Consider the following 14,947-nt stretch of genomic DNA (forward strand, 5'->3'; position numbering starts at 1 on the left):
AGTAGATTTCTAATATAACTACCTGAATAGTTTGAAAATCTTTTTGATAAACTATGAAACTGACTTCACGCAGACTAGATGAAGGGTTACTATTGGAAAACTTTGACACAGCTGAAAACATCTCAGTTGCTACGATGTCACGCGGAAATCCGAGGTTACCTGTACCAATGGCTGGAAAAGCTATACTGGTCTTGCCTTGATTCTCGGCCTCGTCCATGCAGTCTTTCATAAGTTTATGTAATGCCTGCACAACAAAATAGGATTTTTATTATCTCAAAATAAACAAGTCATAAAATGGTTTGGATACTCACGATACCTGCCAACATCTAATTATTTTCACTAGTAACCCTCTAAGATGTTAAAGATCAGATTTGACCTACTTTCCCATTGGTAAACCTAGTGTTACCAAATATAGTTCGTCAATTATTCTTAGCATGAATTTGTACACCATTCCTTTTTATTGATGTTTTGAAAGTTTTAAATTTTTTTTTCTAAAAATTTTCATAGCCGTGCTATTTTGACTTTCAAATAGAACTTAATTTAGAACCTCTTGTATTTCAAGTGCGCCAATGTGTTGTTAACTTGAAATTATTTTCCAAGATGAAAGACTTCCGGACGTCCTTCTGAAGGGAATAATTTTGTTTTTGAACATCTGATAAAAAAAAACAACAAAAAACAAAACACAAAACAAAACAGTTCACAAGTTCTTTCGAGCAAAAAGAAACAAACCCTTTAACGGGCATACCTGTTTACATTGAGTATCTTTTTTCCCGTCCCAGTTTGCCAAAGAACTATGTACAACAATATCACACTTAAGACTCTGACCAGAAGTTACAGCTATTTCACCATCCTTTATACCATTCGGATACTTCTTGGACACTTCTTGCTGCAGTTCCATACCACCAGTTTTCAATAAGGAGGCAGAAACAGCGCCATTCTTCAAATCCAGATTTTTAGCTGTAGTGTTCACTATTACATCAACCTTTAAGGATAGAGGTGCTTTTAAAACAACATCAATTTTCAACTAGATTTTACTTTTGAAACAAAAACATGTTTTCTTCCTGCCAAAAAGTTCTTAAATTAACTCTAGAAACTTGAAAAAGAACCAATGGTCGCAAGTTCTTGAAAAATACCTGATTCTCGAAAACAGTTGTAACATATTAGGTCACACATGAATATTGTATGTAAACAGAATATGTTCCAGAACAAATCATAATGTTGCTATTTTAAGTAGTTTTTACCATCCAGCAACAATTTCATGCCTTTACAAACTTATTTCTATCAATAACAAGTTTTTGAGCATTTTTCTTCGTTAAAAGTAAAATTAAATATTTTTTTACATACAGAAAGCAGATATAAATCTTTATACACTTTATGACAAGAATTTTGTTTTTTTGTTTTGTTCTTTTTTAATTCAGGTTATTGCTTGCAAGAAGAAATTCCTTCTACTGATTAAGTCTTGTGAAGGTTTTATTCAAGTAAAATGAAAAAATAAAATCTACAAACTATCTTTAGAAAGCAAATAATAATACTGCACGTTTGTAACGTCGCTTTTCATTGTTAATCGTGGCCTTTATATAGTTTTAAATACACGGCTGCTGTCGATTTATAAAGAAATCTCGCTTTATTCCTCTAAAAATGGTGCTTGCTGTATTATAAATTCGTTATAAATATTTCTGACAGGTTATATGGCTCTATATAACGTTTTTTTTTATAAAACCCTTGCCTAGCAGCTCGGGTTATATTTATAAACAACCATTTATAAAGGGCAATATAACCTGTCAAAAATCTTTATAACTAATAATATATGCACTCTGGTTTGTGGGCAAAGCTCTTTGTGAAAAACCTACAGAATGTTTAGGCTCAGTTCAAGTTTGCTCTACATCAAATCATAATGAAATTATGCAGATATGAGAAAATGTTGAATCACGCCCATAGAGTAGACTTACTTCTATCAAACAGTCACAAAAACTTCATAACAACAAGATATGTTTGTATAACATGTATGCCCCCTATCGGCAGCCAATTTGTCATGTGATCAGGTTATTATGCATGACTTCTGACCCAGTGAACAAGCAATTAATAAGGGTTATCTAGTATCTACTGGTCATGTCTAGTCACAAGGAAATAATTATTGTGACCCCATAGGTTGTGTGCAGCAATAAAAGTTATTAAAAATCTTACCAAATAATATATACATAAATTTTATGAATCACATAGGCCTCATTAATGACAGCCAAGTTAAATTATTACAGTCATAAGACCTTCAAATGTGTATACACAAAGCACATAAAAATATCAACCAAGGCAACTTGAGTTGTCGAGTTATTGGTCAGAAACGGTCATTAAGTACAAGGTCGCTATGACATTGACCCCTTGACCCCGAAATCAATAGGGGTCATCTACTGGTCATGACCAATCATCATACCAAGTTTGAAGTTTCTAGGTCTAAGGGTTCTTTAGTTATTGATTGGAAACCGTTTTTACCTACAAGGTCAATGTGACCTTGACCTTTGACCCCTTGACCCCAAAATCAATAGGGGTCATCTGCTGGTCATGACCAATCATCATACCAAGTTTGAAGTTCCTAGGACTAAGGGTTCTTTAGTTATTGATCGAAAACCGTTTTAACCTACAAGGTCAATGTGACCTTAACCTTTGACCCCAAAATCAATAGGGGTCATCTGCTGGTCATGACCAATCATCATACCAAGTTTGAAATTCCTAGGCCTAAGTGTTCTTTAGTTATTGATCAGAAACCGTTTTTATCTACAAGGTCAATGTGACCTTGACCTTCCCCCTTGACCCCAATATCAATAGGGGTCATCTGCTGGTCATGACCAATCATCATACCAAGTTTGAAGTCTCTAGGCCTAAGAGTTCTTTAGTTATTGATCGGAAACCGTTTTTACCTACAAGATCAATGTGACCTTGAACTTTGACCCCTAAATCAATAGGGGTCATCTGCTGGTCATGACCAATCATCATACCAAGTTTGAAGTTCCTAGGCCTAAGCGTTCTTAAGTTATTGATCGGAAACAGTTTTTACCTACAAGGTCAATGTGACCTTGACCTTTGACCCCTTGACCCCAAAATCAATAGGGGTCATCTGCTGGTCATGACTAATCATCATACCAAGTTTGAAGTACCTAGGCCTAAGCGTTCTTTATTTATTGAACGGAAACCGTTTTCTTCTACAAGGTCAATGTGACCTTGACCTTTGATCCCTTGACCCCAAAATCGATAGGGGTCATCTACTGGTCATGACCAATCACCATACCAAGTTTGAAGTTCCTAGGCCTAAGGTTTCTTTAGTTATCACTCGGAAACCATTTGGTCTACGGACCGACGGACCGACAAGTGCAAAGCAAAATACCCCCTCTTCTTCGAAGTGGGGGCATAATAAGGTACTCAGGCTAGCCACAAATGTGGTTATTACACATGTACATGCATTAAACGAAATAAACAAAAGTTTAATTACTTTTTGTTTCGCAATTTCTCCCTTTACCACACATACGGAAATATTTCCTATTGTAGTTGTTTTTTGTGGTGGTCTACCCTTTGGCAAAGGTGGTGCTTTTCCTGAAAGTAAGCAAAGTATCTGTAAGTACACAGGGTAAATAAATAATACATGCATGTATATTTTTTAAACCCATCTATTTGACTTATTAATAAGCATGTTGTATAGTGACCACAAAAATTAAAAATCTTGAAGGTTATAATTTGAAATATTTTCCGGTCGTCAATTTCTTCCTGAACTATTGAAAGTGTACTGATCAGGCTCTATACTGTAGGTAGCTCAACTTTTGCATCCCTTACGATCCATATTCAAAAGATCCATAAAATAAATTCAAGAAATAAAGGTAAGTACCAAATTTAAGACACAGCAAATCTATTACACAAATTCAAGACATTTAGGTTAGTTCCAAATTAAAAACAGTAAATGTATTACACAAAAAGTCAAGTAATTAAGGTTAGTTCCAAATTCAAAACAGAGTAAATCTATTACATTAAGTCAACAAATTAAGGTTTTATAAGCATATACAAAATTATTGAGTGAGGACTAAAAAGTGTTGGAGCACAACACTAAATACCATATTCCGGTATATACCAAAAAAGTCGCTTGAACTACTAAATGCTAAAATCTTGCATTTTAAATGGCCCATATACACTTCACAACATCTTATTAATTATCTATCTCTTCACACTGATTGATATATGATAATTAAAGAAAAATTCAAGAATCAGCTAAAAAGTAATATTTTTCTAAGTTGTGATTATTATTTCTGCAAGCGTTGAGAGGGTCTGCTCCAACACTATAGTGAGTTAAATTCAATATAATTACCACTAGGTGGCGCTAAATTACTTGAGCTTTGGTAGTAGTCATCATCCTCTTCGTCTGTGTCCATTGGTTTTATATAGGGATTTTCATCATCCGAGTCAGCTCCTGCTAGTCACAAAACAAACATTCAAGACAATAGTTTTAAAGCAGCACGCCTCCAGATTCGTGCTAATTTTCATGAAAATTTAGAACAAGAGGGCCATGATGGCCCTGTGGTCGCTCACCTGTATATAGGCCCCGCCAACCCCCACCCCCTCCCCCCCAACGTTGCAAGGCCAATTTAACCCAAGGGCTTTTATTTGCACAAACTTGGTAGACATCCATAAGAAGATGTTTCATGCTAAACATCTAAGCTCTAGCTCATTTGGCTTTTAAAAAGAAGATTTTTTTAAAGTTTTTACTATACACATATAGTTAAAAACAATGACACCCCTGGGGCTGGGCCAGTTTTGACCACAGGGCTTTTATTTGAACAAACTTTGTAGACACTTACTAGAAGATGTTTCATGCTTAATATCTAAACTCTAGCTATTCCGGTTTTTTCAAAGAAGATTTTAAGTTTTTACTATACACATATAAAGAAAATCAATGACCCCCGGGGCGGGGCCAATTTTGACCCCAGGTCTTTTATTTGAACAAACTTTGTAGACACTCACTAAAACATGTTTCATGCTTAATATCTTAACTCTAGCTATTTGGGTTTTTTTCAAAGAAGATTTTTTAAGTTTTTGCTATACACATATAAGGAAAATCAATGACCCCCGGGGCGGTGCCAATTTTGACCCCAGGGCTTTTATTTGAACAAACTTTGTAGACACCTATTAGAACATGTTTGATGCTAAATATCTTAGCCATAGCTCTTTGAGTTCTTTAAAAGAAGAATTTTTTAAGTTTTTACTATATGCATATAGGGAAAATCAATGACCCCCCGGAGCGGGGCCAATTTTTACCCCAGGGCTTTTATTTGAACAAACTTGGTAGACACTTATTAGAACATGTTTTATGCTAAATATCTTAGCTCTTACTCTTTTGGTTCTTTAAAAGAAGATTTTTTAAGTTTTTACTATATGCATATAGGGAAAATCAATGACCCCCCGGGGCGGGGCCAATTTTGACCCAAGGGCTTTTATTTGAACAAACTTGGTAGAGACCCATTAGAACATGTTTCATGCTAAATATCTTAGCTCTAGCTCTTTGAGTTCTTTAAAAGAAGATTTTTTAAGTTTTTACTATATGCATATAGGGAAAATCAATGACCCCCCGGGGCGGGGACAATTTTGACCCCAGGGCTTTTATTTGAACAAACTTGGTAGACACTCACTAGAAGATGTTTCATGCCAAATATCTAAGCTCTAGCTCTTATGGTTTTTTAAAAGAAGATATTTAAAGTTTTTTCTTTCGGTTGCCATGGCAACCAGAGTTCTGCATGGAATTAAATTCTTTGAACAATTTTTAAAGGTGACCACCAAAGGAACATTCCTGTGAAGTTCGGATGAAATTGGCTCAGTGGTTTATGAGGAGATGTCATTTAAAGTAAAAGTTTACGGACGGACGCCGGACGAAAAGCGATCACAAAAGCTCACCCTGTCACTTTGTGACAGGTGAGCTAAAAATGCATTAAAAGTAAAATATTGTGGAATGAACAAAAGAATATATTTTTCACACTTCAAACAGCACCTACAACCATGTCAACAAACAATTATCATAGTATTGCAAGCAATCCATAAGTCCCATACCGGTTAAAACCCCAGCAACATTCTGAAGGGTCATTGGCCATTCACTAGTGTTTCAATTTTTGTCTATCTTAAGTAAATTTGTTGGAAAAGTTCTTTATAAGTGATCACAAAAAACAGTTTTTATGAACAGACAGACGGACTGAAGGACACTCTAAAATAAATTTTTGAAACATCCCCGTTACCAAAGTATAACATTTTTAGAAGCGAAATTCTTATAAAGAGGAGATAACTCTTGAAATAAAGATGCAAGACATCACACATGATGTGAATGTAACAAAGAACAATTAGTATTGAAGCTGTTGATAATGAATGTTTATTTTGAATTTGAAGTAAAAGAAAGTTGAAAGAATGAATAGGAAAAATTTAAAGTTTAAGGAGGAGATAATTCTGGAATAATGGATGCTAGATTTATAAACCTTGTCATATTATTATGATGTGGGATTTTAAAGTAAATCCTATAAGGAATGAAGAAGTTGGAGTAAAAAATACCAATTTCTCGAAAAAAAAATCTAAGTTCAAGGGGGACATAATTCTGGAAATGGTCTTGCAAGAGTATTGAACCTTCTCAACATTCTCAAAAATGTTGAGTGATAATAAGAAACATATATATGCAGTTTGAAGTAGATACATTAGGAAATAAAGAAGTTATTTAATAAAGACAACATTTTTTTTCCATAAAAATTCTAAGTTCAAGGAAGGTAATACTGAGAAACATTCTGATGGGCCATTCGCCATTCAATTTTACCAGTGAATGAATGACATGAATGAACTTAAATCTTTTGAGTTCTAAGTTTGTCTATATCACAGTAATGTGTTAAGTTTCCCTGCCTAGTAAGGAAATTATGTTTATACAACATTGTCATATTATTACGATGTGGGATTTTAAAGTAAATCCTATAAGGAATGAAGAAGTTGGAGTAAAAAATACCAATTTCTCGAAAAAAAATCTAAGTTCAAGGGGGACATAATTCTGGAAATAGTCTTGCAAGAGTATTGAACCTTCTCACAAATGATTTGAGTGATAATATGAAACATATATATGGGTCGAATTTATTGACAGGTTGATTGATAAAAATGCTTGGGGATATTTCAGTAATTTTCATCAATTTTCGAAATTTTCCAATATTTCTACGTCGCTAACTTAATCACTTATACAGTAAACTTTGAAATCTCACTCACTTGAAAATCTCTTAGATGGTTGCCTTATTGAATCCAGATTGTCAACATATTTCTTCACATTCGTTGCACCAAATTCATTGCTCATAGCTTCATTGAATGCTTCAACTGTATTTGACTTCATGTCACACAAGTATATATCCGTCACAGTGCTTTCTTGAACTTCACGGAAGAAGTTCTTCACAGCTGCCACTATTACAGCGGTAGCCTTTCTTACAGGGTATCTAGAATATAATTCAACTTCTTCTGAATCAGTAATGTAACAAAATTTCTTGCATATCAAACAGGATTATCTACTGTTTACATTGGTGCTAGAAAAAACCTGTCCTACAAAAGTCATGTGCTTTAAATGATGCCATGACTTTTATGAATGAATTGCTATCTTTTTGAATGACATTTTTGCCAATATGAAGGAAGATGTAAATTCATACGCTGCTATAAGAAAATAGTGTTTAATGAAAATATTTATTTTTGTAACTTCTTTCCAAAATATAATTAGTATGTAACAGTAAAATGATAGAAAAAAATAAAAAATAACATGCACAGTCAAGTAATTCCAGTAATTCCAGTAAAGCCCATTGGGCATTATAATTGAGAAAAAAAATAATCTAAGAAAAAGTCAGATCTTTTAGTTTAAAGAAGCTCTATGACAGATTTTTGACTGTAAATAAAATTATACAAATATTAAGTATCTTCTACAAAACCATAGAATCTATGTTAAATAAGTTAAAAGGTCTGTAACCAGTATATTTTCAGTATGGATGTTGATGTAATAAATTGTTAATTAATAAAAAGTTAAACAGATTCTCACCCGTATGTGCCACAACTTAAGGCGGGTATGGCAACTGATGTCAGATCTCTAGTAGAAGCCTGCTGTAGGCATTTAAATACAGCTTCTTTTAGCATCTCATCTTCCTGCTTCATGCCGCCACGCCAAACCGGTCCTCTTACATGTACAATAGCATTTGCCTTAAGCGATCCAGCAGTACTAACAAATGCATCGCCGTCATCTAACCTATCATTCTCTCTTATATAGGCAGCACATTCTTTTTGGATATTCTTACCACCTGTGATTTAGAGAAAAAAAGCAATCATGTAGGCCTTTTATAAAGCATTTTACAAATACTGTCTGACTCAACTTTGTTTCTATATTTCTTTAATAAAACAGCTGTGGTTAGTAGGATATATATATAATATAGTAGTACATTTTCTATGTTTGGAGACCTAAATCAAAGTTGTACATCTTAGGCAGGCCCTACAGTTTCTTTAAATTCGCATATTGGCATATTTAATTAAAATGAACTAGGAAAATGTAATTCTTAAGCAACTTATTCACTCTTTCACCATTGAAACTTGTTTAATATCTTATGACACTGGGCTGAAAAATTTCACATGAAATTTATTCACAAGGGAGCAAATCTCCTACAATTACTTTTTGATTAAACTCCTTGCTATTCCTATCTATTAAATGAACTCTCTAGGAAAATATCTTACATATGTTTCATTTCTCTACAGTAACTACCTTTTAAAGTTGATTGGTCTACAAAAGGCAAATTTCCATAGGTGTATCAAATACATGTATTGATTAAACCACAAGAATTGATCATTTCAATATTTCAAATTGGATCATTTACCACTCAAAATTCATATATATAATTTGTTTGCTTTTTGTTTTTGTCTAAGATACTAAATACTATATGTAGACGTAGTATCATTAACATTTTCAGCATCACAGATTTTCAATTATGAACCTTTTTCACTTTAAAGTGAAATCCATACCTGACAACAAAATTAAAGTTTTGGTATAACAGACCTTCCATTCACCTTTAAGTGTAAGTCATATGTGACAACACTTTCTGAATATCTATAAAAATCTAAAATATATATTGAAATATAAAACCAACCTTTCTTGACAATAGCATTTCCTAACTCTCCAGTCAAGCTAAGTTTATCATCTGCTGAATTCACTATCATATCCACAGTTAGTTCTGTCATATCCCCCTGCATCGTATATACATTTCTACAATCATACACTTTACTGTAGGCCACAATCTTCACTCCTTTTACTCCAATGTTAACCCTGACATCACTAACTATAGGAACGCTCTCATATGGATTGTCATTTATTTCGTCCTCATCATAATCACCTTTCACTGCCACTACACAGTGATGCATACTCTCGATGGTATTAAGGTTGTCTTTTCCTTTTGGTGTTTGCATGTGCTTACTTAAACCAGGTTTAGTCATAATATGTTCTTTCTGTTTTACTTTCTGTAGTAGTTGTTGAAGTTGTTGCAAAGCTTGATGAAGGCCATCTTCAGTCCCACAAACTTCAAACCCCCCATATTCTGCAACTGAAGATATCTGTACATTGTAATTTGTCAAACCCTTAGCTATGTTTGAAATTTCGTTTTTGTGATGCCTCTCAATCAGACGATGGACATTTTTTGTGCACGGAACTTTGGCTTCAACGACTGTGTTTTGACATAGGAAAATTTTAACATTATCTAAAATCTCCTTTGCTATGTCGTCTGTTGCACAAATCTGAACTTTACAAGAATCCTCAGAAACTTTTATCATACATTTTCCTGGATGGTATCCATGCAATTCATCAACTTTAGTTTGCCACTTTTCAGAGTTAACCACAGTTTTTGCAGCTTTTCTTAAGGGTACGGTATGTTCAATAACAGATGTTCGAATGACATCAACACAAAGCTGGATCTGATCTTGGGACGTGCAGTATACTTCTAAATATCCCTCAACAGTGTCCCAAACTGCTGTGACACGAGATGCTTTAAGTTTTTTTACCACATGTTCTTTGGTCTGCTTAAGTACTAACAATCCTGCGGCAAGTTCTGATATTTTCTCAGAGCGATCTATAGCGAAACCGGTCCTCAATTCATACATCTTCAATTTAGCATCTCGTACCTGCCCTAGTGGCCCTTCAAAGAGAATTTCATTTTTGTTCTGATTCATCTTAACTTTCAGGTCCGGGAAAAGTTTTTCCATTTCTGTAGGAAATTTATCAGCTAAAAGCATTCTTGTTTCAATATTTTTCAAGGTTGTGATGGTTTCTTTTATTTCTTTACACTCTTTTTCTACTTCCGCCATAACTTCATTTGTCATATGTTCAATTTTTGTTGAAAGATCTTCAGCTACTTTCTTATTTCCGGCCACTGTTATAACACCTTCATTCTTATTTACAAATATAGCAACTGCTTCAGGATTTTCTATATTGAACTTCTGCAGTTCCTCCATCACCTTCCCCCATATATCCTGCAATATCTGCACCTTTTTCACTATGATAAGTTTCATAATGTCTTCAAAATTTTTCTCTGCTGTGTTTTTCCATGTTTTTATTAATTTGAAGCAGTCTTTGACCTCATGTGTCAATGTGCATTTTAAAATAACTTCTCCACCTTCTTCTGGCCAAACAATTGTAGCATGACAAGAGTCAAGTTGTGTTTGTATTGCCATACGATTAGCATTGGAATGTTTAAAAAACTTTAATTTTTGGGCATCAACATTTTTAAGAACAAGGTCTTCAGGAAGGCGTAATACTCTCTCTGCTACTTCTCCCTCGGGACGACCAAGGCATTCCTGATATCTCTTTACATCAAGTAGCTGTTTACTGAGTGTTTGTTCTTTTCCTAACACGTCATCAATCACTGGATAACAATTGACGAACAAGCAATTATCAAAATATTGCAAGCAATACAAAAGTCCCCTACCGGTTACAACACCAGCAACACTCTGAAGGGACATGGTCATTCAATAATCACATTGCAGAAGACATGAATGAACTTAAACTTATGTTCTAAGTTTGTCTGTATGATAACAATGTGTTAAGTTTCCCTGGCTAATAAGGAAATTATGTTTATACAACAGATTATCAAAAGTTCTAATTTTCTCAGGATGAATATGTTTAAGTAATGTTTAAACTTGTCTCTATCATAAGTAAATTTGTTGGAAAAGTTCAAAGTTTTTTAGTAGAGATCTAACAAACAGTTTTAGGTATGGAAAGACAGGACAGACAAAGGGTTAATCTTTAAACATCGCCAGTTGTCACAGAATATAACATTTTTGGAAGCAAAATTCTTAAACTCACAAGGAGATTACTTTTGAAATAAAGATTATAAACTTATATGCATTGTCATACATGATGTGATTGATGAAAATGAACAATTATATAAAGTTTTAAGTAGGTTTTTAGTAGATACAATTAATAGTAGCAAAGGAAAAAACGTGAAAAAACATCACCATTTATAGTAACAAAGAAGTAAAATATATAACAATTTTTAAATAATTCAAAGCTCAAAATGAATGTAATCATGAAAACCAAGGTGCTAGACTGATAAATCTAATCACATATAATCATATAATGCAGGTGTTGACAATAAACAAATATTTTAAATTTGAATTAATCCATGAAAAACTATGAAAGTTATAAATTAAATAAGGAAAAGTCAAAGTTTAAGGGGGAGAGAATTCTCGAAATATTGACGCAAGATTAATAATCCTTGTCATTTTTTAATAATGTGGGAGGTGGAAGTTTGAAGTAAACCCTTAAAGAATTGAAAAACTATGAGTGAAAATTATAATTTCTAGAAAAAATTCAAGGGTTACATAATTCTAGAAAAAAATCAAGCCAATGTACTTAATCTTCTAACAAATGATTTAAGTGATAATAAGGAACATATACTTGGAATTTGAAGTAGATATCATTAGAAAGAAAAAAATTATAATAAATTATGAAAAACATTTCCATGAAAAGTCTTAAGTTCAAGGATGACAATTCTAATAATATAGATGCTAGAATTGTGAACCTTACCACCTTATGTGTGAGTGATGATAAAAAAACATATATGTGAAGTTCGAAGTAGCTATATTAAATATAAAGAAGTTATGATAATAAAAATATTTCTTCATGAAAAGCCTAAGTTCAAGGGTGGTAATTCTGATAATTTTGGTGCAAGAGTTGTGAACCTTGTCACATATAATGTGGTTGATAATCAGAAACATATATATAATTAAAATTTGAAGTAAATACCATGAGAAATAAAGTTATAGTGAAAAAGACTTTACTATAAACATAAAAACTTCAATCAGAAATCTCGACGCGGCTTGCCTCTTTAGGCGAGTAGGACAACTCTCAATATACTACTAGAATCAAACTTTAAATGATGTGCATAATTTCTATACTGTCATTTATCAATATTTTAGGTTTTATAAAAATATTTTCAGTATGTTTTAAGTTATCACAAATATTGTTTTAGTTGCTATATTTTAAGCTTATTTTTCCCATAGCAACCCGTTTTTTAAAAAAAGAATATAAAAAAGTGATTATTTCCAGAGTGTCATCTACCCATTTATTTCTTTTCAGTACTTTTTCCGATATCACGAGATCCAGTTTCTGTGTTATATTTGCCATATTTTAAGTTTATTTGTTGACATAACAACAATTTTTTCCACATAGGAAGGCATGCATATTCTCCAGGCATCTATCCATACATATTTTAAGGTTCATAACAATATTTTTGTACATTTTGTGTTATCACTGGATCTAGTTTTGTGCACGGACTGACTGACAGACAGACGGATGAACAGACAGGGTAAACCTCAAGTCCCCCCTCCAGTTAAACCGGTTGAAGATTTTGAAGCTTTATGCCATGGAAAAAGGTACAGTACAATTGATGGTAAAGAAATCTGTTTGGAAGAAAAAGACTGGTTGTTACCGAGAGCTGTTGATCTACAGAGAGGTTTACATTGATGTGGCTCTTACTTTGACAAGAAATAATACTGTTGTTGATAAGATATCATTACTCTAAAGAGAGTCATTCAACGGAGATAACAATATACACTTTTAGAAAATAGCAGAGTTTGCAAAGTACACCTTAAGAATATCTTTATTTTGAAGTATATAAGAACAAAAAATCACGAACGACACATCTCCCCCCCCCCCTACGAGCCCCTTACTCATACTGTTGGTAATCTTGTTATAGAGACATGCCATAAATTGGTATCTGGAAGTGTTTAGTCATGGAAAAAGAAAAATAATGACCAAAATATAACCTTGACCCATGACCAAGTCGCCTCTTAATCTATTAAAGCCATATACTGGTCATGACTAATAATCAGACTAACTTGGACATTTGTAAGACTTGTCGTCCAATAGTTATTAATCGGAAACCATTTTTATATTTGAGGTAACTGTTATCTTTAGCTTGACTTTGACCTACTGACTATAAAAACAATAAAGGTCATCTCCTAGTTATGACCAATCAATATGTAAAATGTGAAGAATTGGTAACTAATTTGTGTCAAGAGTATAAGCAGTAATTATTTTAACATTCATGGTTATTGGGACCTTGACGTTTGAAGAAGTGATCTCAAAAATGGATCATGTACTAATGTTGATCAATTACAAGAGCGATCAGTAATCACATGTGTCGCCTCATGATGGCCAATTTCATGTTGGGACAAATTTTGTGACAGACGGACAGACAGACAGACGGACAGTGCACAACTAGACTTGGTACTGATCATTCCTGTAAAGTTTGGATAAAATTGCACCAGTAGTTTATGAGGAGTAGTCCGGACAAGCTTTTGCGTATCTGGCAACACACAGAAAAAAAACACCTTTTTATCAAAGGGCCATAACTCAGCCAAAAATCATTCAACCGGAAAACCCGTGCAATATTCGCAAGGACTTGAGCTACAGATCAATCCTTTTAAGTTTCATTGAAATTGCATTAGTGGTATAAGAGAAGTAGTCCGGACAAACTTTAAAAATAAAATTTATTAAAGGGCCATAACTCAAACAAAAATCATTGAACCGGAAAATGCTGACAATATGCACAACTATACTTGGTACTGATCATTCCTGTAAAGTTTGGATGAAATTGCACCTGTAGTTTATGAGGAGTAGTCCGGACAAGCTTTTGTGTATCTGGCAACACACAGAAAAAGAAACCTTTTTATCAAAGGGCCATAACTCGGCCAATAATCATTCAACCGGAAAACCCTTGTAATATGCACAAGGACTTGAGCTACAGATCAATCCTGTAAAGTTTCATTGAAATTGCATTAGTGGTATAAGAGAAGTAGTCCGGACAAACTTTTAAATGAAAAATTATTAAAGGGCCATAACTCTGACAAAAATCATTGAACCGGAAAATGCTGACAATATGCACAACTAGACTTGGTACTGATCATTCCTGTAAAGTTTGGATGAAATTGCACCAGTAGTTTATGAGGAGTAGTCGGGACAAGTTTTGTGACGGACGGATGGACAGACAGACAGACAGACAGACGGACAGACGGACAAGTGATCCCTATATGTCGCCACTACTCCGTAGAGGCGACACAAAAATGGGAAACACAAACACTTGCTAACAAGTAGTTTTGAAGATAATGAGTGGAACACATTCTGACATTTAATGCCCTATGACCCTGACCTTTGAGCTTAAGAACCAAAAATCAATAGGGGCCATCTACTAGTTATAACCAATCAATATGTGAAAAATAAAGACTTAGTGATTAATATTTTACAACATAATAAGCGGAAACCATTGACATTTAAGGCCCCTGTGACCTTTAACTTTGAACAAGTGAGCCAAAAATCAACAGGGGTTATCTACTACATATGACAAATCAATATGTGAAATACGAAAATTTTGTGATAAATAGCTTT

The 14,947-nt window shown here is 33.7% G+C and overlaps 1 protein-coding gene across 7 annotated transcripts in view; it reads right to left on the minus strand.

Annotated features, from left to right (window-relative positions):
* Nucleotides 1-11,034, minus strand: part of LOC132747655 (protein mono-ADP-ribosyltransferase PARP14-like) — a 143,958-nt gene extending 132,924 nt beyond the window's left edge. For 4 of the 7 annotated variants that reach the window (XM_060737097.1, XM_060737094.1, XM_060737096.1 and 1 more), the window contains exons 1-7: nucleotides 9,159-11,034; nucleotides 8,066-8,321; nucleotides 7,258-7,478; nucleotides 4,346-4,450; nucleotides 3,482-3,582; nucleotides 746-982; nucleotides 23-244 (exon numbers count right to left, since the gene is read on the minus strand). In XM_060737097.1, coding sequence (XP_060593080.1) covers nucleotides 23-244; nucleotides 746-982; nucleotides 3,482-3,582; nucleotides 4,346-4,450; nucleotides 7,258-7,478; nucleotides 8,066-8,321; nucleotides 9,159-11,025 — 3,009 coding nt within the window. In that variant the 5' untranslated portion in view covers nucleotides 11,026-11,034. The remainder of the gene's footprint in view (nucleotides 1-22; nucleotides 245-745; nucleotides 983-3,481; nucleotides 3,583-4,345; nucleotides 4,451-7,257; nucleotides 7,479-8,065; nucleotides 8,322-9,158) is intronic. The other 3 variants (XM_060737098.1, XM_060737099.1, XM_060737095.1) reach the window with 3 other exon arrangements.
* Nucleotides 11,035-14,947: the final 3,913 nt, after the last annotated feature.

This window comes from Ruditapes philippinarum, unplaced genomic scaffold (assembly GCF_026571515.1).
Source record: "Ruditapes philippinarum isolate M1 unplaced genomic scaffold, ASM2657151v2 ctg1142_1_1_1_1, whole genome shotgun sequence".
NCBI classification, from domain to species: Eukaryota; Metazoa; Mollusca; class Bivalvia; order Venerida; family Veneridae; genus Ruditapes; species Ruditapes philippinarum.